The sequence below is a fragment of the Hypanus sabinus genome, chromosome 2 (assembly GCF_030144855.1).
Source record: "Hypanus sabinus isolate sHypSab1 chromosome 2, sHypSab1.hap1, whole genome shotgun sequence".
Classification (NCBI taxonomy): Eukaryota; Metazoa; Chordata; class Chondrichthyes; order Myliobatiformes; family Dasyatidae; genus Hypanus; species Hypanus sabinus.
In genome coordinates this window covers 113,019,620-113,046,261 of record NC_082707.1, presented here as the reverse complement: position 1 = coordinate 113,046,261, position 26,642 = coordinate 113,019,620, and the positions used below count along the sequence as shown (strand labels likewise).

Sequence of the window (26,642 nt, the reverse complement as noted above, 5' to 3'; positions counted from 1 at the left end):
GCTGGCTGCTAACCTGTGGATGAGACCTCACAGCTGACCCTGGGGATGTGGGCACTGGGAGCACAAATTGGGACTCAGGTTTCTGATGCTGGTGGTGACCACTGGGCAGATGTTGTCCCCAGCCGTGCTCGGCATTGTAACCAAAGCACCATCACAGACTTCCCTAAGCTAGCAGCCACCAGAGTAAGCCTTGGTGGGCTGCCCCTGTCTGTAGAAATCTTGACCCAAAACTGAGACTGTAGTTTGTCTTAGTAATGCTTTTTAACAGAAGTATTAAATTCTGTTCTATGGGGCCCCTTTCTGCCCCCATCGCTTTCCTATTCTTCAGGAAGCCAAAGCTTCAGCTGAGAATAGAGATCCTAGACTTGTTGCTGTTTCTGTGTTTCATGTGCTAGTGGGGTCCCATCCTAATCCTTTGTCTGATGTCTATGCAGCTCGGAAAGGCCCGGATGGGGTGATCATGTCCAACAACTACTGCGACTTCTGTCTGGGCGGGTCGAACATGAACAAGAAGACAGGAAGAGCCGAGGAGCTGGTCTCGTGCTCTGACTGCGGACGCTCTGGTAGGTGTACCCATGGAATATTCTCAGATGAACATGAACTTGGCCCAAGCTAATAGATCAGTTTCTGCTGTGGGTTCTGGGAGACACGTGCTAGTGCCGGATGAATTCTCAGAACAAAACTCACACTTTGAGGACAGGGTGTATGCAGCTATGAAGTACCTCGCTGTACAAGATCTCTATCTCAGCTGCACAGGTGCTAGTAATGAACAAACCCTAGAAACAGAGCACAAACCTATTGAGAAACATTCAGAATTCAGCATTAACTTTTAAGATAATTGGACTTTAAAAAATCCTTTTAAGGCCTCTTTAATAACTTCATTTAACAAAACACTAGTTAATTTTAAGTAGGTAGTCAGCATTGTGATGCAGACTTAAGACGACTTTAGTGATTAGTTGGTTGCACCTACGTACCTCTCCAGTGGGACCGGGTGGAGTGCCAGCCAAAATGCATCAAGCCTCATTTAGTACAATTCTTGTTTACAATTCCTCACCCTGTTTCTTCATGAGATTAAACATCCGTGAGAATTAGAAACTGATATTGTGCCAAAGGGTCTGTTAAAAAGTGAGTAGTTGCTTTTTAAAGGGTCTATACCTCCCCACCCCTCTACCCTGCCTCTTCTAACTGGTGTTAAAACTGAAAGCAGTCCTCTCCGTTGGTTATCACACCTCGTCCTCTGGATGCTTGTGTCAGCTGTGGCTCAGTGTGTGGGGTTAGGGAGCTTCCTTGCCTTGAGAAGGAATGCATCAGATTCAAGTTCAGCCGAAGGGATTTGTGTCTGTTGAGCACTGCATCCCAGTGCAGAGGGAGTGCTGGCCTATCAGACAAAAGCTGTGTTGCAAGTGGGAACACTAGCTAACATCCTGAGCAGATGCAAAAGATTTTGTGGTATAATTTTGAACAAAGAGCAGGGAACTCATTGCTCTGTCTGGCCTGTGCTTATTTCTCAATCAGCATTTCTGAAACACACTATCTGATTGTCATCACATTGTTTCAAGGAATTTGATTGCTGTGATCACAACAGAATTGGAAAGGACCTTGACAAGTATCATATAAATGCAAATTTCTATCTCCTACCACCTCCCTCCTCACATTGCCATGAAGAAAGTGTATGTCAAATATTGTAACTACGCTTAGATAAGCACAAATTTTGACCTTTGGTTGTTGTTCTTCTCATGGAGTCAGGCCATTCGGCCCATCTTGTAAAAGCCAATCTATCATCCTGCCTACTCCCACTGACCTGCACATGTGCCATAGCCTTTCATAGCCCTCCCATCGTGTACCTATCAAAATTACTCTTGCATGTTGAAATCAAGCCTGCATCCACCACTCGTTCCACACTCTTAAACATTTCACCTTTCACCTTTAACCCATCATCTCTAGTTCTAGTCTCACCCAAACTCGGTGGAAAAAACCTGCTTTAATTTACTCTATCTATACCCCTCATATTTTGAGTACCTCTATCAAATCTCCCCACATTCTCCTACACTCTAGGAAATAGAATCCAAACCTATTCAGCCTTTTCCTATAACTTGAGTCCTCAAGTCCCTGAAACAGCCTTGTAAACTTTCTCTGCACTCTTTCAATCTCATTGATATCTTTCCTGTAGGTAGGTGACTGTAACTGCACACAATACTCCAAATTTGGCCTCACCAGTGTTTTGTACAATTTCAACATAACATCACAGCTCCTGTACTCAGTACTTTGATTGATGAGGCCAATGTGCTAAAAGCTTTCTCTATGATCCTATCTACCTATGACGCCATTTTCAAAGTATTATGGATCTGTATTCCCAGATCTCCTTCAATCACACTCCTTGGTGCCCTATCACTCACTGTGTTAAGTCCTACCCTGATTGATCCTCCCAAATTGCAACACTTCACACCTGTCTGCATTAAATTCTATCTGCCATTATTCAGTCCATTTTTTCCACCTGGCCCAGATTCCATTGCAAGCTTTGATAACCTTCACTGTCCATTACACCCCAATCTTGGTGTCATCTGGAAACTTGCTGATCTAGTTAACCACATTATCATCCAGATTGCTCATAAGGGTGACAACCAACAATGGACCCAGCACGCCACTAGTCACAGGCCTCCAGTCAGAGAGGCGACTATCTACTACCACTCTCTGGCTCTTCCCGCAAAGCCAATGTGTGATCCAATCCAATCATTCTTCTGCTGTGGAAGAGAGAATAGAACATTAATGCTGCTGAAGACCTGTCTAAAATTGGGGAAATATCAAAGGTCCATTAAGCTAATTAGTCAGAGTGAGAGAGAGAGAGATGGCCACTTGTAGCACATAGGCTTAAATCAAAAGTGATTAGTTTTACCTGGATATCTGTCAAACTGTCTATTACCAGCTCTGCTTCTATTAATCTTAATGGTAGAAACACTTAAATAAAAAGAAAGATGAGTACTTTAGCAGACTGAGTTGTCCTAGTATTGTAAATCATTTTAATATTCTTGGACTATTGTGAAAACTTACCATCCCTTTCTCCAAATACAGTTAATAGAAATGATAGTGTTAGTTTGTAAGTGAAAAGCTTCTGCGGCAAAACAGTCTGCTGTTTGAAATATGAGTGTGTTAAAAGTTGCTGGATTTATTTGCACTTAAGTGTAAGAGTTTTCTAGTTAATTCCAAACCAGCAATGAATGGGATGTTCTGTTTGTGTTGGTTTGTATATCTCATTTTAACCCTTTCGCTGACTGATAAGTAAATCCACTGAGCAGGGTTTCAGGTTAAGAGCTTGAGGGTTTTGCTTAGAGGTGGGATTTGTGATTGATTTTTTTATATTTTTCATTTTTTCTGTGAGTGGTGTATGTGTGTATGGTGTGTGTGTGTATTGCTGAACCCATGTGCTGATATGTACATCATCATACATGTTAGCTTATTTTGGACAAGGAGTCGTTAAGGAGCTGGACTTGCGCAGTGCAGAGGACTTGTTTGCTGCTTCATCTGAAAGTGACGCATCCACGTTTCATGGCTTTGACGACGATGATATGGATGAACTGCTATCAAACCACAGTACTCATTCACCTGCTAGTGATGGTGCAAATTCTAAGTGCAGCGGCTGAATAAAGCGATTTTGGAAATACCTGCTAGCACAAACAAACAAACATTTAATTTGGGCAAGATTTAATGAATGGTGCTGACAACAGTGGAAGGCATTTGTAGCCAGAAAGAGTTGCTGCTGAATTCTAGACCCTTTGTGAAACTGAGCAGAGTCGATGATTTTAATCGTTCATCAATAAACAGGAGAACCTGTCACTCAGAAGATTACTATTGACTTGGGATTTCTTTATTTTAACATAAGGACATTTGATTGACATTAAATAAGAGAATTGGTGGGGGAACAGAGGGACATGACGAGCTGGCTGCACAGTGCAAAGGCCATAAGTTAGCTCCTTCCCTCATGTGGGCAGTTCTCTTAACCCACGTTCACCAGTGCAGACGATAATGGACCTTTTCGCCAGTGGAAATGTAGCCTTCACTCTACCTCTCTGGTACCTGCAGTGCCCAGCTTTTTGTGGCAGTGAAGGTGAAGGAAGCAGAGTTTTTAAAAAAAATCAGTTTTTACTTTGAAGGAAACACAGCCCCTCTCTTCAGGGGCAGCCCCTTCTGTTGACTTTCATTCGGCTGAATTGCCTTTGCTTGCCCTGCTGAAGGAACCACACCACTGAGCCCATATACTGCCTGGAGCAATATAATGTCAGCACCAACTTTTCATCCTGTTAATTTGAAAGGAAGTCATCAATAACCCTGCAAGGTATGTGACCACAGTTTTGTTTTAACTGGCTTTTAATTGAATATATGTAGCCTCAATTTGCATGATTAGGATTTATGAATTTTTCCCCCTTTCGGAGCAATATTGAGACCTGAGCTGGTGTTATATTTAATAAAGATGCAGCCAGATTGTTTAAAGATTAATTAATGCACCGGGATCTTTCTTTGATAGACGTTCAGTCTTCTAAACAAACAGCTCTCCTTTACCCTTCTTCAGCAGAATCTCCCAGATGACAGTGGTTGCCATGCAAGCCAGTCCTAAGAGGAGAAAAGGAAGGAAAGAGTTGTGACCACGTTAGCACTGGGCTATTAACCTCCCAGCAACCGACTAATGGAATCAGCCTTGGGACTCTGCTGAGCACGTGCAATGTGAAGGAGGACTGCATTTGAATTGGAGTTTCAAACTTAATCAGACCCACTGTGGCTGTTTTTGAGATTTCTGTGGCATCGGGAGAGGCCAATTATTTGGAAATAAGTTATCATAATTTGGCAATATTTGATAATTTAGCATAAACATTTTAATATAGATATTTTATTTTCTTTGCAAAGCATTGGCATCATATTTAATAGTGAGTATGATGCCTGATGAACTCTTAAACAAAAATAATTCAACTCTGCTCAGTTCTGTTGTCAAAGCCATTTATTGAATCTCAGTAGGAGTGCTGCAAGTGGATATGGTAAGTGTCAGGTGTGTCTGTTGCCTGTCTGGAAGTTTAGTCTCATTTTCTATTTATTAATTAGTTTGACCGTAATTTTGCCGTAACACCTCTCCTCACCCCTTTGTGATGAAGTTATGGTATTGTCACCATCAACTGGATGCTGTTGTTTATTGTACAATGTTAAATGTAAAAAAAGGTTCTTTATAAAGTGGATTTAATGCTGCTGAGCTTATGAAAATTTTATTTGTTAGAAAAATAAATTGCCTAATGGTCTCACGTTGTGTCCTATTGTTGTGGCTTTCTTTTTAATTTTTGATAGTTCACTTATTTAATTTATATTTTCAATTAATGTTGGGTTGGGCAGTGTTATAGAACTGCTTGCTTTAATTATCTAGCTATAGACTGCTGAAATATTGTAATAGCAAACATACTTTCTACACAGCAGCCCTGTCCAGCAGCGAAAGGGTTAATTATGCAATTAAATATAGTTTTTGTCTCTCAGTTCAACTCCTTTTCTCTCATTTTCTATTTCGTCTTCACTATGACTCTGCATCTGCCATAGTTGATCATTTTTTCTCACGGTGAGGGGGCTGTGGGATGGTGGTGGTTGGGGGGGTTTCTTTTCCATCAGTTTCCTCAGCCACACTTTCTCTTGGTTTTTCACCATTCCTAATCTCTCTCCACCACCATTCCACTCTCACATTGTTTCTCCCCAATCCTCTCTCCCCCACTGACATTTTCTCCCTGACCCTCTCTCCCCCAGTCCTTTCCTTCTGACTGTCTTTACCCCCAACCCCTCTCCCCTTCAGTCTGTTCCCCACAGACCCTGTGTCTCCCCTGTCCTCCACTCTCACCTGTTCCTCTGCCTGCGTACCGGATATATTCTTCCCTTTGCCCCCATCCCATTTTTCCCTGCCATTCACTTTTACCCGCTTCACCTCCCTTACCCCTCCATTGCCCATCTTTCTCCTCTCTCTCTTCCACATACTTTATATTTCCCACTCTCTGTCCCCTCTCTACTGAACCACTCTTCCATTCGTTCTCTCCTCTTCCCCACCTCCTTCCACACCTCTCTCTCACCCTCTCTCCACAGGCTCCTTATCTCTCCCTCGTCATTCCCCTCCTCTTTTCACTCCTGCCTTTCTCACCTCCTCCTTCTCCATCCCCTGCTCCTCTCACTCCACACTCTTTATCAACCTCCCCCTTCTCTCTCCTTTCATCTCACACCTTCTTTCTCCATACTTCCTCTCCTTCTGTATCCCCCCAAATCTCTATCCTCACTCTACCACCCACTCTCCAACTCGTCTTTCCCCTCCTACCCAAACCTCTCTCTCCCTCAACTCTCTTACTCCTCATCTCTCTTCTCCCCCACATTCCCCTTCCCAATGTCTCATTCTTTTCCTCACAGTCACAGTCTCTGTTACCCACCCTCAACATTTTCCCCTTCCATCCTTCCCCGCTTTCCCTTTCTCTCCTTCCCAGCTTCTCCTTTTCTCATCTCTTCCCTCCTCCTCTCACTACCCTTCCCTCCCCCTCTTCTGCACTCTCTCTCCCTTTCTCTTTCCCTGAAACACTCTCATCCCCTCCCCTTCTTTCTTTATACTCTCCCCATTCACACTCTCATGCTTTCCCAACTACTCCCTCTACTCTCTTCCACACTCTCTCACATTCTCATCTCTCCAATGTCTCTTCTCCGCCCTTCTTTCTCATCTCTCCCTCTCTCCTTTTCCCTCTCTCCCATCCTCCCCTCACTCACCCTCTCTCTCTTGTCCCCATCTCTATCTCTCCCCAACTCCTTTTGTTCCCCTAATCTTTCAGTCTGCCATCCCTTCCCACATCTCTCCTCCCCGTTGTCTCTGCGACTCAGGAAATGGTGTGTAAACGTCTCCTGTTTGTTGCATCCCTTCAGGTCACCCCACCTGTTTGCAGTTCACAGTAAATATGACTGCTGCTGTGAAAACCTATCACTGGCAATGTATTGAGTGCAAATCCTGTAGCCTGTGCGGAACATCTGAGAATGACGTAAGTTTTTTTTAACCTGTCCATCATCTATGACACTTTTTAATAAAACCCATTTTTAGTTGAATCCATTTCTGGTGTGGTTGTGCCCGTGAGTTTAACTATCGATGAGACAGTTTCTCCTGACCCAGGCTGTGTTTACTCAGCAGTTGTCAGGATACTGTAGCTGATCGTCATACCCAAGGTTGAGGAAGTGAGTGGACTGGAAGAACAGTTGTTCTTCCTGCCTTGAATCACAATTGCATCAACTGAAAATGTTTGGAGCAGCTAAAGCCTGCATTGAGTTTCAAATCTTTGTGCAGGTTTTTGTTTTCCATCAGGTGACCCAGAAGTTCCACCTCCTCTTCAACCGTTACAGAGCCCTGGGCGTGAGTGAGCACACCACCTCCGTCTCTGAGTGAAGGGCCGAGCTTTCTCGTAATCTGACAGCATTTTGCGGTCAGCAGTGTAACATCCTGCCTCAATATATCTGCTACCTTGTCTTTCTTCCTAAGGTGAAGCGTGTCTGGTTGGCAGCCAGCATGGGCTTTGAAGTAATTAATCTTCTGTGCATGATCACAGTCGCATCATCCTGCCCTTAACCCCCATGTGGTTTGAAGATGAGTGAAGTCTCACCAGAAAGATCAGCTCGTTGCTGCAAAGTTAACAGTACCCAGCCCTTTCTAACTGGCCCCAACAGCAGTGAACCGTGGAGAAGCAATCCACAGCTCTTCAGGGGGTTGGTGAAGCCAGTCGAAAATATATATTCGATGCAGATACCTCACAGACTGCATTATTCTTGCAACGTAAGCCTTAGTGACAATGAGGAGCAGGGTTACTGCACTGGTTGTTTTCAATCTGGCACAAGCCTTTGTTAAATCTGCCAAATGCTTCCCTTGCAGTGTGAGCTCACAAAAACTTTTAACAATGTCAAGATGTGCAAGCTGACAATCTAAAGCTCAAATCTAATGTTTTACAGATTTCTGTTGGGGCATTGTTCAGTCAGACTTTGACAATTATTAAAACTAAACCTTGTTAACTAGTGAAAGCATGACTTGTATCAGAATGTGTTCATCTTTCTGGTGGCGTGGTGAAGCAGCAGGTAAGCTCGGGCTGAAAAGTTGATTGCTTACTCCCCTCAATAGACACTGCCTTTCCTCAAACAAGAGAAAATCTGCAGATGCTGGAAATCCAAGCAACACACACAAAATGCTGGAGGAGCTCAGCAGGCCAGGCAGCATCTATGGAAAAGAGTATTGTCGAAGTTTCACGCCAAAACCTGCCTGAAACGTTGACTGTAGTCTTTTCCACAGATGCTGCCTGGCCTGCTGAGTTCCTCCAGCACTTAGTGTGTATTGCTGGGATTTCCAGCATCTGCAGAAATTCTTGTGTTTATGGTGTGCAATAGGTTTTCCCAGACTGATGAGTGTTTGGATTTTAGTTTTCTTTTGCACTTTCTGACCACCGATCAGCCAAGTGTGAAAATCAGAACAACTGCCAAGGCTGGAAATTTGGAATGAAAGGTGAAAAAAAAGGAAATGTGCAGTGGGTTGGGTAGGATCTGTGGAGATGGAAACGGGAGATGTTGTTGGAGGCTGAATATCCTTGGTCAGAATTGGGATGAACACCATTGGTGATGGGCTTCAGGGAGGCTGGGGGAAGGGAGGAAAGGAAAATTTACCTCAAAAGAATGGGTGGAACCAGGGTGGCCATGGGGATAAGCTGTAAATGAGGTCAACTATTAATGGGCTAGTGGGGGCATTTGGAACAAGAGGACTCCCAGCAGATGAGGGAGCTTCTGTTTTTAATTGAGCTCTCTCATCCAAAGTAACATGATAATCAGAGCATGCTGTGAGATTTTGTGGAGGAGCAGGCTCGAAGGGCCGAATAGTGCTCTCCTGCTCCTGTTTCTGAAATGACACTGACAAATGGCATGGGGAGGGTCTTACTCTACCCATTCCTTTAGCTAAACTGGCGGTGCTGGCTGCCAGCTGCTTGTTGCATCGTGTGACTGCTGAGCTGCTCCTTTTGGCTGGGAGCTTGCTTGGTTTCTGGCCAGTTGTCTAGAGCTGAAAGGAATGGGTAACTCTTGGTTCAAGCCAGCCTCTCACACACATGGATTCCTCCTGTATAACCTGTCACCAACTAAGCTGCCAACGCGTGGTGTTCCAGAAATGCAGTGCTTTTGAAAATCAAGTAATCTTGATCAGAATAGGGTCACCTTCTATTTCCTGTTTTAGAGTATTGCAGAGGAATGCTCGTGTAGATACATTTAAGTTTGTAAAGGGTCACAATGTCGAAATGACCACAGTGAATGGTGGTACTGGCTAGAAGGGCCAAATGGCCTCCTGCACCTACTGTCTATTGGGAGAATCTCAAACGAATGGGCATTGTTTCAGTGTTAGAGCTTGGTTATTTAGAAGATCTTTCTTACCTAGTTTCTGAAGTTCTCAATCCTGAGATTCATGGAGGCTAGCCTTTGAGGCATTTAAAATGAAGGTAGAAACTTTTTTGAAAGGTTGGGGAATTGAGGGCTGTGACAGTAATGACTATCATTTCTGACCATGTTACAAGGCAGGCAGAGCAGGTTTGAAAGACCAGTAGCTTACTACTATGACTTTGCTCTCTTGTCTTGTTCCTGAAGCTCTGTTTCCATTTGTTCTGTGCAGAGAGGGAAAAAGAGAAGAAATATCACCAAAAAAAAAACCAACAGCAATATCTTAAGGGCTACAATAAAACCAGAAAAGGTCAAAACAAGTAAGAGGTCGGGCAGCATCTATGGACATGGAAAGAGTTGTCAGACCCTCCTTAATTTAACTTTTTGTTTCATTCCTTCAAACAAATTGTTTTAACAATGCTGACAGTGACTCCATCCTTTATAAAGAGAGACAAGGCAACCTAAAATTCTGAACTTAGTTTGAGGAAATGAAGCTGGACAGGTGGGAGAACATCATAGTAGGTGATTATACTTCATTTAGTTTTACCATTGATATGGAAGAGGCTATAGGTGACAGGGTAGTGAAGAAGGTAATTGGTAAGCTAGTTTTTATAGGCTAAGGCATTGAGTATAAGAGTTGAGCCATCATGCTGTGCTGTGCAAAGCATTGGCTAGACCACATTTGGAGCACCGTGTATAGTTCTGGCCACCACACTTCAGGAAGGATGTGATAGCAATAGAGAGAGAGTGCAGAAGAGATTTACCAGGTTGTTGCTTGGAAAGGAGAGATTAGATGGGCTGGGCTCTTTGGGACATAGGAGTCTGAGGGACAACCTTATGGAGAGGTATACACAGAATAAATAGAATTTAGTTCCAAGTGAAGGGAATTACAAATACCTGAGAGGGGAGCTGGCCAAAGATTTAGTGTGAAGTTAGAGGATTGGGAAGTTTTTAAAAACCAAAAAAAGGCAACTATAAAAGCCGTAAGGAGCGAAAAGATGAAATATGGAGATAAGCTGACCAATAATGTCAAAGAGAATATCAAAAATGTTTTCAGATATACAAAAGAGTAAAACAGAGGTGAGAGTGGATATGGGACTGCTGGACAATGACACTGGAGACGGCGTAATAGGGGAGCAAATAAATGGCAGATGAATTTAATAAGTCTTCAGTAGCAGTATTGTAGCAGTCCGAGAGTGCCAGGGGTAGGAGTGAGTGTAAATGCTATTACTAAGGAGAAGGTGCTTAGGAAGCTGAAATGTCACCTGGATCAAGTGGACTACACCCCAGGGTTCTGGAAGAGGAAACTGGAGAGATTGTGGAGACATTTGTACAGATCTTTCAAGAATCACTAGATTCTGGAATGGTTCCAGAAGGCTGGAAAATTGCAAATGTCATTCCACACTTCAAGAAGGGAGGGAGGCAGGCAGAAGAAAGGTAATTATAGGCTATTAGCCTGACTTCAGTTGTTGGGAAGCTGTTGGAGTCCATTATTAAGGATGAGGTTTCAAGGTACTTGGAGGCAGATGATAAAATAGGCTAAAGTTAGCATAGTTTCCTTAAGGAAAAATATTGCCTGACAAATCTGTTGAAATTCTTTGAGGAAATAACAAGCAGGATAGATGAAAGAGAATCAGTGGATGTTGTTTACTTGGATTTTCAGAAAGCCTTTGAGAAGATGACACACATGAGGCTGCTTAACAAGATAAGAGTATTACAGGAAAGATACTAGCATGGATAGAGCACTGGCTGATTAGCTGGAGGGAAAGAGTGAGAATAAAGGGAGCCTTTTCTAGTTGGCTGCTGGTGACTAGTGGTTTTCCACAGGGGTCTGTGTTGGAACAGCTTCTTTTACGTTATATGTCAATGACTTGGATGATAGAATTGGTGGCTTTTTGGCCAAGTTTGCAAACAATACAGAAATAGGTGGAGGGGCAGATAGTGTTGAGGAAGCAGGGAGTCTGCAGAAAGCAGACGATTGGGAGATGGGCAAAGAGGTGCAGAAGGAATATAGTATAGGGAGGTGTGTGGTCATGCAATTTGGTAGAAAGAATAGGCATAGACTATTTTCTAAATGGGGAGAGAATTCAGAGGTGCAAAGGATCTTAGGAGTCCTTGTGCAGGACTTCCTAAAGGTTAACTTGCAAATTGAGTTGTTAGTGAGGAAGGCAAATGCAATATTAGCATTTGTTTTCGGAGGACTGAATATAAGAGCAGGGATGTAATGTTGAAGCTTTATAAGGTATTGCTCAGACCTCACTTGGAGTATTGTGAGCAGTTTTGTCCCCAATATTTAAAATAAGATGTGCTGGCATTAGCGAGGGTCCAGAGGAAGTTCATGACATTGATTCCAGGAATGAAAGGGTTAATGCATGAGGAGCTTTGATAGCTTTGTGCCTGTACCCACTGCACTAGAGTTTAGAAGAATGAGGCGAGATCTCATTGGAATGTATTGAATATTGAAAGGCCTATTTAGAGTGGATGTGGAAAGGATGTTTCTTGTAGTGGGTGGGTCTAGGACCAGAGTACCAGTCTCAGAATAGAGGGGCATCCCTTTAGAACAGAGATGAGGAGGAATTTCTTTACCCAGAGGAAGGTGAACCTGTGGAATTTATTGCCATGGGCAGCTGTGGATGCCAAGTCATTGAGTATATCCATCATTAAGGACCTCCACCACCCAGGCCATGCTTTTCTCTATGCTGACATTGGGAAGAAGGTACAGAAATCTCAGGACCCAAACTGCCAGGTTCAGGAACCGTTATTACCCCCTCTGGCCTCAGGACCCATGCTCCCAGGTTCAGGAACAGTTATTACCCGCTCTAGCCTCAGGACCCATGCTCCCAGGTTCAGGAACAGTTATTACCCCCTCTGGCCTCAGGACCCAAACCCCTAGGTTCAGGAACAGTTATTACCCCCTCTGGCCTCAGGACCCACGCCCCCAGGTTCAGGAACCGTTATTACCCCATCTGGCCTCGGGACCCATGCTCCCAGGTTCAGGAACAGTTATTACCCCCTCTGGCCTCAGGACCCAAACCCCCAGGTTCAGGAACAGTTATTACCCCCTCTGGCCTCAGGACCCACACCCCCAGGTTCCATATTTCAGTGACAAAGTTTCCTAGTTTGGACAGGGTCAACATTACAATCCTGAGCAGAGTGAAGGGAAGTGGACAGGAAACAACTGCATGATAGTCGGTCACAGAGCAACGGGAGGTGTCTCAGATGCAGATTCAAGATGTTCAGGTTAAGAATAAAGAAAGGGACTGACAAACATAGAGTCTCCGATGTTGGTGTACAGAGGATAGGGTGTCACAACAATCAAGCTTACATCAGGCACTACAAAACTTGCTACGGTATAGGCAGTTTAGAAGGAGAAATTCGTAAAGGAAGGTGAAGATGTGAAAACATACTGGCTTCTGACATTGAAGAAAACAGGAAGATAAAGAGCAAGCTAAGGGAAACAATTGGAGTCATTAGGGTCCAGAGAGGTGACCTGTGTATGTGGAGGGTTTTAATAATAACTATCAGTTATCTTCTCAGTAGAAGGGACGGTGTTGTGTTGTGGTTGAGGGAGGTTGTGTGTCTAGTACTGAATGAGGAGCTGGTATATTGAAAAATGGATAAATTGCCAGGCCTGGATAAAATCCATCCCAGGATGTTAGAAGAAGCACAGGAGGAAAGTTACAGAGGCAATCACTGCAGGAGTGGGGTGGGCCAGAGGACCAGAGCAGGGAGAAGGGAATATCAATGCAGATACACTCCTGTGTTGGTCAGTAAGAGGTCTGGGCTCAGAGGGACAGTGTAAACCTTCACAGAGAGGGGTACAGGTTACTTAATAACAACAGATTTGTTTATCAGACCTTCCTTGTTACCTCCTCAGGGAGTTCACTGCGGCACTGTTTGCCGCAGTCTGTGTGGATTTTCCCAAGGCCCTGCATGTCAGATCAAAAAAGTAAGGTAATAGGGGATCCTGGGGGTGGGTGACATGTTGGATCCAAAGCTGGAGTAAAGTGTGATGGGGGATGGGTGTTTTTATGACCGGTGAGGTCTCACGGGGTTCAGTATCTGGTCTTGTGGGTTGATGGTGAATATTAATGATTTAGACCAAACGTAGGGGGAATGATTACAGTGTTCATAGAATTGACGGAAGATCCGGTGTAGCTGACAGTGGGGAGGAAGCCTTTAAAGGCTGCAGGCAGTCTGAAAATGGAAAGTGGAATTTAAAGTGTGGTTTGGTACCCGGTCCTGTGGGTTTGATGGTGAATATTACTGAGTTAGATCAAATGTATGTGTTATATGTGAGTTATATGTCCTGTATTGTGCACCTTGGAGGTGTACATGCATACAGTTGAATGACAATAAACTTGAACTTGTATTTGTGGGAAATGATTAAGATAGATGTTAATTGTCGTGTAGGTGACAATGGATTTGAATGGTTTATGGACTGCAGGTGGGTGTAGAAAGTGGAATTTAATCCAGAGAAGCGTGAGGAACAACGTGTGGAGACAGGTTTACAGAAGAAAATTAAAGAAGGTTGGTGTATTTCTTCACACATCCTTAGGGTGGCAGACTGGATCAATCTGGTAGATGGAATGATTGCCTTCATTTGCCACGGGCCAGCACAGCTCCAGAGGCCCTGACTTGCTGTGCAACTTGCAAGCTCCCTCTGCGATTGTGAGGGTTTCCGCTTAGTGCTCTGGTTTCCTCCCAGATCCCCAGAATGTGAAGGTTGGAAGATGTGTAGGTAGCAGTAGGATCTGAGGAAAGTTGGGGGGATTGTGGGAAGAACAGGCCGTGGAAAATTAGTGTGGAGATGGGATCACACTGAGCCAGTAAAACTCAGCGATCCAAGTGACCTCCTATGCCATACCGCACAGAAATGGGCCCTGCCCAACTTGTCCATACTGGTCCCATTTGCCATTATCCCTCAATGTTCCCGTCCAAACGCCTTTTAAATGTTGCTGTTATTATTGGTATTCTATTGAAAATACAAAGAAGCTGCAGAAGCTAGAAATCCAAAGGAAAACCGAAGTGTGAAGTTATACGGGAACTGTATGCACTGGTTAAGCCATTGTCTGAGAACTGCCTCCACTTCTGGTCACCTCCCTGGCAAGCTGTGACTGTACTGGAGAGGGTGCAGGGGGACGAGAAGTTCTCACAGGGAAATCATGACCAGTGTTCTCCACCTCTTGCCTCTGAGTCAGATACCGTTGGATTTTGTGCTTGTCCACGTTCTAGGGCATGGGCACTTCACTCTCAGCGTCCCCTCCTGGGTGAGTGTGCCTCCCTCCACTCTGAATCTGTGCGCTCTGCAGTGGTGGACAATCCCACTCTGGGGTGCCACAGGTGGGGCTGGGGGAGTGTGACCTGTTCCTCCTGTTGGTTATGAGGAGCTTCTGCAAACTGCAGCAAACGTGGAGCGATGCTAACCAGTGCAATCACTCTGTTTAGTGCAGGAGTTCCCAACCAGGTGTCCACTGACCTCGCTCTTAGTAATAAGGGTCCATGGCATTAAAAAAGGTTAGGAACCCCCTGGTTTAGAACATCGATCACATCAGGGATTCCTGTGAGCCAGGTGGGAATATTAAACTTTTCCAAGGCAGTTTTGAGAACACCCTTAAATCACTTGCTAACCCCCTTGCTGGTCCAGTCATCTGTTTCAAGAGCCTGATTAACAAGACCTGTCCATTGTATCTGACATAGCGTAATTAGTTGGGGGTGGGAGTAACAGACAAAATGCTGGAGAAACACCATCGATTGTTTATTCATCTATAGATGCTGCCTGACCTGCTGAGTTCCTCCAGCATTTTGTGTGCTGCCCTAGATTTCCAGTATCTGCAGCATCTCTTGTGTTTATGTCAGGGATGGGAGTGGGGACTGCAGCATCTCTTGTGTTTATGTCAGGGATGGGAGTGGGGACTGCAGCATCTCTTGTGTTTATGTCAGGGATGGGAGTGGGGACTGCAGCATCTTTTGTGTTTATGTCAGGGATGGGAGTGGGGACCGCAGCATCTCTTGTGTTTATGTGAGGGATGGGAGTGGGGACCGCAGCAGCTCTTGTGTTTATGTCAGGGATGGGAATGGGGACCGCAGCATCTCTTGTGTTTATGTCAGGGATGGGAGTGGGGACTGCAGCATCTCTTGTGTTTATTTCAGGGATGGGAGTGGGGACCGCTGCAGCATCTCTCGTGTTTATTTCAGGGATGGGAGTGGGGACTGCAGCAGTTCTTGTGTTTATGTCAGGGATGGGAGTGGGGACCGCAGCATCTCTTGTGTTTATGTCAGGGATGGGAGTGGGTACTGCAGCATCTCTTGTGTTTATGTCAGGGATGGGAGTGGGGACTGCAGCATCTCTTGTGTTTATGTCAGGGATGGGAGTGGGGACTGCAGCATCTCTTGTGTTTATGTCAGGGATGGGAGTGGGGACTGCAGCATCTCTTGTGTTTATGTCAGGGATGGGAGTGGGGACCGCAGCATCTCTTGTGTTTATGTCAGGGATGGGAGTGGGGACTGCAGCATCTCTTGTGTTTATGTCAGGGATGGGAGTGGGTACTGCAGCATCTCTTGTGTTTATGTCAGGGATGGGAGTGGGGACCGCAGCATCTCTTGTGTTTATGTCAGGGATGGGAGTGGGGACTGCAGCATCTCTTGTGTTTATGTCAGGGATGGGAGTGGGGACTGCAGCATCTCTTGTGTTTATGTCAGGGTGGGAGTGGGGACTGCAGCATCTCTTGTGTTTATGTCAGGAATGGGAGTGGGGACCGCTGCAGCATCACTTGTGTTTATGTCAGGGATGGGAGTGGGGACTGCAGCATCTCTTGTGTTTATGTCAGGGATGCGAGTGGGGACTGCAGCATCTCTTGTGTTTATGTCAGGGATGGGAGTGGGGACTGCAGCATCTCTTGTGTTTATGTCAGGGATGGGAGTGGGGACTGCAGCATCTCTTGTATTTATGTCAGGGATGGGAGTGGGGACCGCAGCATCTCTTGTGTTTATGTCAGGGATGGGAGTGGGGACCGCAGCATCTCTTGTGTTTATTTCAGGGATGGGAGTGGGGACCGCTGCAGCATCTCTTGTGTTTATGTCAGGGATGGTAGTGGGGACCGCTGCAGCATCTCTCGTGTTTATGTCAGGGATGGGAGTGGGGACTGCAGCATCTCTCGTGTTTATGTCAGGGATGGGAGTGGGGACCGCAGCATCTCTTGTGTTTATGTCAGGGATGGGAGTGGGGACTGCAGCATCTCTTGTGTTTATGTCAGGGATGGGAGTGGGGACTGCAGCATCTCTTGTGTTTATGTCAGGGATGGGAGTGGGGACTGCAGCATCTCTTGTGTTTATGTCAGGGATGGGAGTGGGGACTGCAGCATCTCTTGTGTTTATGTCAGGGATGGGTGTGGGGACCGCAGCATCTCTTGTGTTTATGTCAGGGATGGGAGTGGGGATTGCAGCATCTCTTGTGTTTATGTCAGGGATGGGAGTGGGGACTGCAGCATCTCTTGTGTTTATATCAGGGATGGGAGTGGGGACTGCAGCATCTCTTGTGTTTATGTCAGGGATGGGAGTGGGGACCGCAGCATCTCTTGTGTTTATGTCAGGAATGGGAGTGGGGACCGCTGCAGCATCTCTTGTGTTTATGTCAGGGATGGGAGTGGGGACTGCAGCATCTCTTGTGTTTATGTCAGGGATGGGAGTGGGGACTGCAGCATCTCTTGTGTTTATGTCAGGGATGGGAGTGGGGACTGCAGCATCTCTTGTGTTTATGTCAGGGATGGGTGTGGGGACCGCAGCATCTCTTGTGTTTATGTCAGGGATGGGAGTGGGGATTGCAGCATCTCTTGTGTTTATGTCAGGGATGGGAGTGGGGACTGCAGCATCTCTTGTGTTTATATCAGGGATGGGAGTGGGGACTGCAGCATCTCTTGTGATTATGTCAGGGATGGGAGTGGGGACCGCAGCATCTCTTGTGTTTATGTCAGGGATGGGAGTGGGGATTGCAGCATCTCTTGTGTTTATGTCAGGGATGGGAGTGGGGACCGCAGCATCTCTTGTGTTTATGTCAGGAATGGGAGTGGGGACCGCTGCAGCATCTCTTGTGTTTATGTCAGGGATGGGAGTGGGGACTGCAGCATCTCTTGTGTTTATGTCAGGGATGGGAGTGGGGACTGCAGCATCTCTTGTGTTTATGTCAGGGATGGGAGTGGGGACTGCAGCATCTCTTGTGTTTATGTCAGGGATGGGTGTGGGGACCGCAGCATCTCTTGTGTTTATGTCAGGGATGGGAGTGGGGATTGCAGCATCTCTTGTGTTTATGTCAGGGATGGGAGTGGGGACTGCAGCATCTCTTGTGTTTATATCAGGGATGGGAGTGGGGACTGCAGCATCTCTTGTGTTTATGTCAGGGATGGGAGTGGGGACCGCAGCATCTCTTGTGTTTATGTCAGGAATGGGAGTGGGGACCGCTGCAGCATCTCTTGTGTTTATGTCAGGGATGGGAGTGGGGACTGCAGCATCTCTTGTGTTTATGTCAGGGATGGGAGTGGGGACTGCAGCATCTCTTGTGTTTATGTCAGGGATGGGAGTGGGGACTGCAGCATCTCTTGTGTTTATGTCAGGGATGGGAGTGGGGACCGCAGCATCTCTTGTGTTTATGTCAGGGATGGGAGTGCGGACTGCAGCATCTCTTGTGTTTATGTCAGGGATGGGAGTGGGGACTGCAGCATCTCTTGTGTTTATGTCAGGGTGGGAGTGGGGACTGCAGCATCTCTTGTGTTTATGTCAGGGATGGGAGTGGGGACTGCAGCATCTCTTGTGTTTATGTCAGGGATGGGAGTGGGGACTGCAGCATCTCTTGTATTTATGTCAGGGATGGGAGTGGGGACCGCAGCATCTCTTGTGTTTATGTCAGGGATGGGAGTGGGGACCGCAGCATCTCTTGTGTTTATTTCAGGGATGGGAGTGGGGACCGCTGCAGCATCTCTTGTGTTTATGTCAGGGATGGTAGTGGGGACCGCTGCAGCATCTCTCGTGTTTATGTCAGGGATGGGAGTGGGGACTGCAGCATCTCTCGTGTTTATGTCAGGGATGGGAGTGGGGACCGCAGCATCTCTTGTGTTTATGTCAGGGATGGGAGTGGGGACTGCAGCATCTCTTGTGTTTATGTCAGGGATGGGAGTGGGGACTGCAGCATCTCTTGTGTTTATGTCAGGGATGGGAGTGGGGACTGCAGCATCTCTTGTGTTTATGTCAGGGATGGGAGTGGGGACTGCAGCATCTCTTGTGTTTATGTCAGGGATGGGTGTGGGGACCGCAGCATCTCTTGTGTTTATGTCAGGGATGGGAGTGGGGATTGCAGCATCTCTTGTGTTTATGTCAGGGATGGGAGTGGGGACTGCAGCATCTCTTGTGTTTATATCAGGGATGGGAGTGGGGACTGCAGCATCTCTTGTGTTTATGTCAGGGATGGGAGTGGGGACCGCAGCATCTCTTGTGTTTATGTCAGGAATGGGAGTGGGGACCGCTGCAGCATCTCTTGTGTTTATGTCAGGGATGGGAGTGGGGACTGCAGCATCTCTTGTGTTTATGTCAGGGATGGGAGTGGGGACTGCAGCATCTCTTGTGTTTATGTCAGGGATGGGAGTGGGGACTGCAGCATCTCTTGTGTTTATGTCAGGGATGGGTGTGGGGACCGCAGCATCTCATGTGTTTATGTCAGGGATGGGAGTGGGGATTGCAGCATCTCTTGTGTTTATGTCAGGGATGGGAGTGGGGACTGCAGCATCTCTTGTGTTTATATCAGGGATGGGAGTGGGGACTGCAGCATCTCTTGTGATTATGTCAGGGATGGGAGTGGGGACCGCAGCATCTCTTGTGTTTATGTCAGGGATGGGAGTGGGGATTGCAGCATCTCTTGTGTTTATGTCAGGGATGGGAGTGGGGACCGCAGCATCTCTTGTGTTTATGTCAGGAATGGGAGTGGGGACCGCTGCAGCATCTCTTGTGTTTATGTCAGGGATGGGAGTGGGGACTGCAGCATCTCTTGTGTTTATGTCAGGGATGGGAGTGGGGACTGCAGCATCTCTTGTGTTTATGTCAGGGATGGGAGTGGGGACTGCAGCATCTCTTGTGTTTATGTCAGGGATGGGTGTGGGGACCGCAGCATCTCTTGTGTTTATGTCAGGGATGGGAGTGGGGATTGCAGCATCTCTTGTGTTTATGTCAGGGATGGGAGTGGGGACTGCAGCATCTCTTGTGTTTATATCAGGGATGGGAGTGGGGACTGCAGCATCTCTTGTGTTTATGTCAGGGATGGGAGTGGGGACCGCAGCATCTCTTGTGTTTATGTCAGCAATGGGAGTGGGGACTGCTGCAGCATCTCTTGTGTTTATGTCAGGGATGGGAGTGGGGACTGCAGCATCTCTTGTGTTTATGTCAGGGATGGGAGTGGGGACTGCAGCATCTCTTGTGTTTATGTCAGGGATGGGAGTGGGGACTGCAGCATCTCTTGTGTTTATGTCAGGGATGGGAGTGGGGACTGCAGCATCTCTTGTGTTTATGTCAGGGATGGGAGTGGGGACCGCAGCATCTCTTGTGTTTATGTCAGGGATGGGAGTGGGGACCGCTGCAGCATCTCTTGTGTTTATGTCAGGGATGGGAGTGGGGACTGCAGCATCTCTTGTGTTTATGTCAGGGATGGGAGTGGGGACTGCAGCATCTCTTGTGTTTATGTCAGGGATGGGAGTGGGGACTGCAGCATCTTTTGTGTTTATGTCAGGGATGGGAGTGGGGACCGCAGCATCTCTTGTGTTTATTTCAGGGATGGGAGTGGGGACCGCTGCAGCATCTCTTGTGTTTATGTCAGGGATGGTAGTGGGGACCGCTGCAGCATCTCTCGTGTTTATGTCAGGGATGGGAGTGGGGACTGCAGCATCTCTCGTGTTTATGTCAGGGATGGGAGTGGGGACTGCAGCATCTCTTGTGTTTATGTCAGGGATGGGAGTGGGGACCGCAGCATCTCTTGTGTTTATGTCAGGGATGGGAGTGGGGACCGCAGCATCTCTTGTGTTTATGTCAGGGATGGGAGTGGGGACTGCAGCATCTCTTGTGTTTATGTGAGGGATGGGAGTGGGGACCGCAGCAGCTCTTGTGTTTATGTCAGGGATGGGAGTGGGGACCGCAGCATCTCTTGTGTTTATGTCAGGGATGGGAGTGGGGACCGCAGCATCTCTTGTGATTATGTCAGGGATGGGAGTGGGGACCGCTGCAGCATCTCTTGTGTTTATGTCAGGGATGGTAGTGGGGACCGCTGCAGCATCTCTCGTGTTTATGTCAGGGATGGGAGTGGGGACTGCAGCATCTCTTGTGTTTATGTCAGGGATGGGAGTGGGGACCGCAGCATCTCTTGTGTTTATGTCAGGGATGGGAGTGGGGACTGCAGCATCTCTTGTGTTTATGTCAGGGATGGGAGTGGGGACTGCAGCATCTCTTGTGTTTATGTCAGGGATGGGAGTGGGGACTGCAGCATCTCTTGTGTTTATGTCAGGGATGGGACTGGGGACTGCAGCATCTCTTGTGTTTATGTCAGGGATGGGTGTGGGGACCGCAGCATCTCTTGTGTTTATGTCAGGGATGGGAGTGGGGATTGCAGCATCTCTTGTGTTTATGTCAGGGATGGGAGTGGGGACTGCAGCATCTCTTGTGTTTATGTCAGGGATGGGAGTGGGGACCGCAGCATCTCTTGTGTTTATATCAGGGATGGGAGTGGGGACTGCAGCATCTCTTGTGTTTATGTCAGGGATGGGAGTGGGGACCGCAGCATCTCTTGTGTTTATGTCAGGGATGGGAGTGGGGACCGCAGCATCTCTTGTGTTTATGTCAGGGATGGGAGTGGGGACTGCAGCATCTCTTGTGTTTATGTCAGGGATGGGAGTGGGGACCGCAGCATCTCATGTGTTTATATCAGGGATGGGAGTGGGGACTGCAGCATCTCTTGTGTTTATGTCAGGGATGGGAGTGGGGACCGCAGCATCTCTTGTGTTTATGTCAGGAATGGGAGTGGGGACCGCTGCAGCATCTCTTGTGTTTATGTCAGGGATGGGAGTGGGGACTGCAGCATCTCTTGTGTTTATGTCAGGGATGGGAGTGGGGACTGCAGCATCTCTTGTGTTTATGTCAGGGATGGGAGTGGGGACTGCAGCATCTCTTGTGTTTATGTCAGGGATGGGAGTGGGGACTGCAGCATCTCTTGTGTTTATGTCAGGGTTGGGAGTGGGGACTGCAGCATCTCTTGTGTTTATGTCAGGGATGGGTGTGGGGACCGCAGCATCTCTTGTGTTTATGTCAGGGATGGGAGTGGGGATTGCAGCATCTCTTGTGTTTATGTCAGGGATGGGAGTGGGGACTGCAGCATCTCTTGTGTTTATATCAGGGATGGGAGTGGGGACTGCAGCATCTCTTGTGTTTATGTCAGGGATGGGAGTGGGGACCGCAGCATCTCTTGTGTTTATGTCAGGAATGGGAGTGGGGACCGCTGCAGCATCTCTTGTGTTTATGTCAGGGATGGGAGTGGGGACTGCAGCATCTCTTGTGTTTATGTCAGGGATGGGAGTGGGGACTGCAGCATCTCTTGTGTTTATGTCAGGGATGGGAGTGGGGACTGCAGCATCTCTTGTGTTTATGTCAGGGATGGGAGTGGGGACCGCAGCATCTCTTGTGTTTATGTCAGGGATGGGAGTGGGGACTGCAGCATCTCTTGTGTTTATGTCAGGGATGGGAGTGGGGACTGCAGCATCTCTTGTGTTTATGTCAGGGTGGGAGTGGGGACTGCAGCATCTCTTGTGTTTATGTCAGGGATGGGAGTGGGGACCGCAGCATCTCTTGTGTTTATGTCAGGGATGGGAGTGGGGACCGCAGCATCTCTTGTGTTTATGTCAGGGATGGGAGTGGGGACCGCAGCATCTCTTGTGTTTATGTCAGGGATGGGAGTGGGGATTGCAGCATCTCTTGTGTTTATGTCAGGGATGGGAGTGGGGACTGCAGCATCTCTTGTGTTTATGTCAGGGATGGGAGTGGGGACTGCAGCATCTCTTGTGTTTATGTCAGGGATGGGAGTGGGGACCGCAGCATCTCTTGTGTTTATGTCAGGAATGGGAGTGGGGACCGCTGCAGCATCACTTGTGTTTATGTCAGGGATGGGAGTGGGGACTGCAGCATCTCTTGTGTTTATGTCAGGGATGCGAGTGGGGACTGCAGCATCTCTTGTGTTTATGTCAGGGATGGGAGTGGGGACTGCAGCATCTCTTGTGTTTATGTCAGGGATGGGAGTGGGGACTGCAGCATCTCTTGTATTTATGTCAGGGATGGGAGTGGGGACCGCAGCATCTCTTGTGTTTATGTCAGGGATGGGAGTGGGGACCGCAGCATCTCTTGTGTTTATTTCAGGGATGGGAGTGGGGACCGCTGCAGCATCTCTTGTGTTTATGTCAGGGATGGTAGTGGGGACCGCTGCAGCATCTCTCGTGTTTATGTCAGGGATGGGAGTGGGGACTGCAGCATCTCTCGTGTTTATGTCAGGGATGGGAGTGGGGACCGCAGCATCTCTTGTGTTTATGTCAGGGATGGGAGTGGGGACTGCAGCATCTCTTGTGTTTATGTCAGGGATGGGAGTGGGGACTGCAGCATCTCTTGTGTTTATGTCAGGGATGGGAGTGGGGACTGCAGCATCTCTTGTGTTTATGTCAGGGATGGGAGTGGGGACTGCAGCATTTCTTGTGTTTATGTCAGGGATGGGTGTGGGGACCGCAGCATCTCTTGTGTTTATGTCAGGGATGGGAGTGGGGATTGCAGCATCTCTTGTGTTTATGTCAGGGATGGGAGTGGGGACTGCAGCATCTCTTGTGTTTATATCAGGGATGGGAGTGGGGACTGCAGCATCTCTTGTGTTTATGTCAGGGATGGGAGTGGGGACCGCAGCATCTCTTGTGTTTATGTCAGGAATGGGAGTGGGGACCGCTGCAGCATCTCTTGTGTTTATGTCAGGGATGGGAGTGGGGACTGCAGCATCTCTTGTGTTTATGTCAGGGATGGGAGTGGGGACTGCAGCATCTCTTGTGTTTATGTCAGGGATGGGAGTGGGGACTGCAGCATCTCTTGTGTTTATGTCAGGGATGGGTGTGGGGACCGCAGCATCTCTTGTGTTTATGTCAGGGATGGGAGTGGGGATTGCAGCATCTCTTGTGTTTATGTCAGGGATGGGAGTGGGGACTGCAGCATCTCTTGTGTTTATATCAGGGATGGGAGTGGGGACTGCAGCATCTCTTGTGATTATGTCAGGGATGGGAGTGGGGACCGCAGCATCTCTTGTGTTTATGTCAGGGATGGGAGTGGGGATTGCAGCATCTCTTGTGTTTATGTCAGGGATGGGAGTGGGGACCGCAGCATCTCTTGTGTTTATGTCAGGAATGGGAGTGGGGACCGCTGCAGCATCTCTTGTGTTTATGTCAGGGATGGGAGTGGGGACTGCAGCATCTCTTGTGTTTATGTCAGGGATGGGAGTGGGGACTGCAGCATCTCTTGTGTTTATGTCAGGGATGGGAGTGGGGACTGCAGCATCTCTTGTGTTTATGTCAGGGATGGGTGTGGGGACCGCAGCATCTCTTGTGTTTATGTCAGGGATGGGAGTGGGGATTGCAGCATCTCTTGTGTTTATGTCAGGGATGGGAGTGGGGACTGCAGCATCTCTTGTGTTTATATCAGGGATGGGAGTGGGGACCGCAGCATCTCTTGTGTTTATGTCAGGGATGGGAGTGGGGACTGCAGCATCTCATGTGTTTATATCAGGGATGGGAGTGGGGACTGCAGCATCTCTTGTGTTTATGTCAGGGATGGGAGTGGGGACCGCAGCATCTCTTGTGTTTATGTCAGGAATGGGAGTGGGGACCGCTGCAGCATCTCTTGTGTTTATGTCAGGGATGGGAGTGGGGACCGCAGCATCTCTTGTGTTTATGTCAGGAATGGGAGTGGGGACCGCTGCAGCATCTCTTGTGTTTATGTCAGGGATGGGAGTGGGGACTGCAGCATCTCTTGTGTTTATGTCAGGGATGGGAGTGGGGACTGCAGCATCTCTTGTGTTTATGTCAGGGATGGGAGTGGGGACTGCAGCATCTCTTGTGTTTATGTCAGGGATGGGAGTGGGGACTGCAGCATCTCTTGTGTTTATGTCAGGGATGGGAGTGGGGACCGCAGCATCTCTTGTGTTTATGTCAGGGATGGGAGTGGGGACCGCTGCAGCATCTCTTGTGTTTATGTCAGGGATGGGAGTGGGGACTGCAGCATCTCTTGTGTTTATGTCAGGGATGGGAGTGGGGACTGCAGCATCTCTTGTGTTTATGTCAGGGATGGGAGTGGGGACTGCAGCATCTCTCGTGTTTATGTCAGGGATGGGAGTGGGGACTGCAGCATCTCTCGTGTTTATGTCAGGGATGGGAGTGGGGACCGCAGCATCTCTTGTGTTTATGTCAGGGATGGGAGTGGGGACTGCAGCATCTCTTGTGTTTATGTCAGGGATGGGAGTGGGGACTGCAGCATCTCTTGTGTTTATGTCAGGGATGGGAGTGGGGACTGCAGCATCTCTTGTGTTTATGTCAGGGATGGGAGTGGGGACTGCAGCATTTCTTGTGTTTATGTCAGGGATGGGTGTGGGGACCGCAGCATCTCTTGTGTTTATGTCAGGGATGGGAGTGGGGATTGCAGCATCTCTTGTGTTTATGTCAGGGATGGGAGTGGGGACTGCAGCATCTCTTGTGTTTATATCAGGGATGGAGTGGGGACTGCAGCATCTCTTGTGTTTATGTCAGGGATGGGAGTGGGGACCGCAGCATCTCTTGTGTTTATGTCAGGAATGGGAGTGGGGACCGCTGCAGCATCTCTTGTGTTTATGTCAGGGATGGGAGTGGGGACTGCAGCATCTCTTGTGTTTATGTCAGGGATGGGAGTGGGGACTGCAGCATCTCTTGTGTTTATGTCAGGGATGGGAGTGGGGACTGCAGCATCTCTTGTGTTTATGTCAGGGATGGGTGTGGGGACCGCAGCATCTCTTGTGTTTATGTCAGGGATGGGAGTGGGGATTGCAGCATCTCTTGTGTTTATGTCAGGGATGGGAGTGGGGACTGCAGCATCTCTTGTGTTTATATCAGGGATGGGAGTGGGGACTGCAGCATCTCTTGTGATTATGTCAGGGATGGGAGTGGGGACCGCAGCATCTCTTGTGTTTATGTCAGGGATGGGAGTGGGGATTGCAGCATCTCTTGTGTTTATGTCAGGGATGGGAGTGGGGACCGCAGCATCTCTTGTGTTTATGTCAGGAATGGGAGTGGGGACCGCTGCAGCATCTCTTGTGTTTATGTCAGGGATGGGAGTGGGGACTGCAGCATCTCTTGTGTTTATGTCAGGGATGGGAGTGGGGACTGCAGCATCTCTTGTGTTTATGTCAGGGATGGGAGTGGGGACTGCAGCATCTCTTGTGTTTATGTCAGGGATGGGTGTGGGGACCGCAGCATCTCTTGTGTTTATGTCAGGGATGGGAGTGGGGATTGCAGCATCTCTTGTGTTTATGTCAGGGATGGGAGTGGGGACTGCAGCATCTCTTGTGTTTATATCAGGGATGGGAGTGGGGACTGCAGCATCTCTTGTGATTATGTCAGGGATGGGAGTGGGGACCGCAGCATCTCTTGTGTTTATGTCAGGGATGGGAGTGGGGATTGCAGCATCTCTTGTGTTTATGTCAGGGATGGGAGTGGGGACCGCAGCATCTCTTGTGTTTATGTCAGGAATGGGAGTGGGGACCGCTGCAGCATCTCTTGTGTTTATGTCAGGGATGGGAGTGGGGACTGCAGCATCTCTTGTGTTTATGTCAGGGATGGGAGTGGGGACTGCAGCATCTCTTGTGTTTATGTCAGGGATGGGAGTGGGGACTGCAGCATCTCTTGTGTTTATGTCAGGGATGGGTGTGGGGACCGCAGCATCTCTTGTGTTTATGTCAGGGATGGGAGTGGGGATTGCAGCATCTCTTGTGTTTATGTCAGGGATGGGAGTGGGGACTGCAGCATCTCTTGTGTTTATATCAGGGATGGGAGTGGGGACCGCAGCATCTCTTGTGTTTATGTCAGGGATGGGAGTGGGGACTGCAGCATCTCATGTGTTTATATCAG

General features: G+C 47.9%; 1 protein-coding gene across 8 annotated transcripts in view; it reads left to right on the top strand.

Annotated features, from left to right (window-relative positions):
• LOC132382365 (zinc finger protein DPF3-like) overlaps positions 1-26,642 on the top strand; it is a 207,308-nt gene that overhangs the window by 162,637 nt on the left and 18,029 nt on the right. For 5 of the 8 annotated variants that reach the window (XM_059952514.1, XM_059952493.1, XM_059952490.1 and 2 more), the window contains 2 exons: positions 435-563; positions 6,916-7,028. In XM_059952514.1, the coding sequence (XP_059808497.1) occupies positions 435-563; positions 6,916-7,028 (242 nt within the window). Of the gene's footprint in view, positions 1-434; positions 564-3,450; positions 4,331-4,564; positions 5,275-6,915; positions 7,029-26,642 lie in introns of those variants that run through there. The other 3 variants (XR_009508304.1, XR_009508303.1, XR_009508302.1) reach the window with 3 other exon arrangements.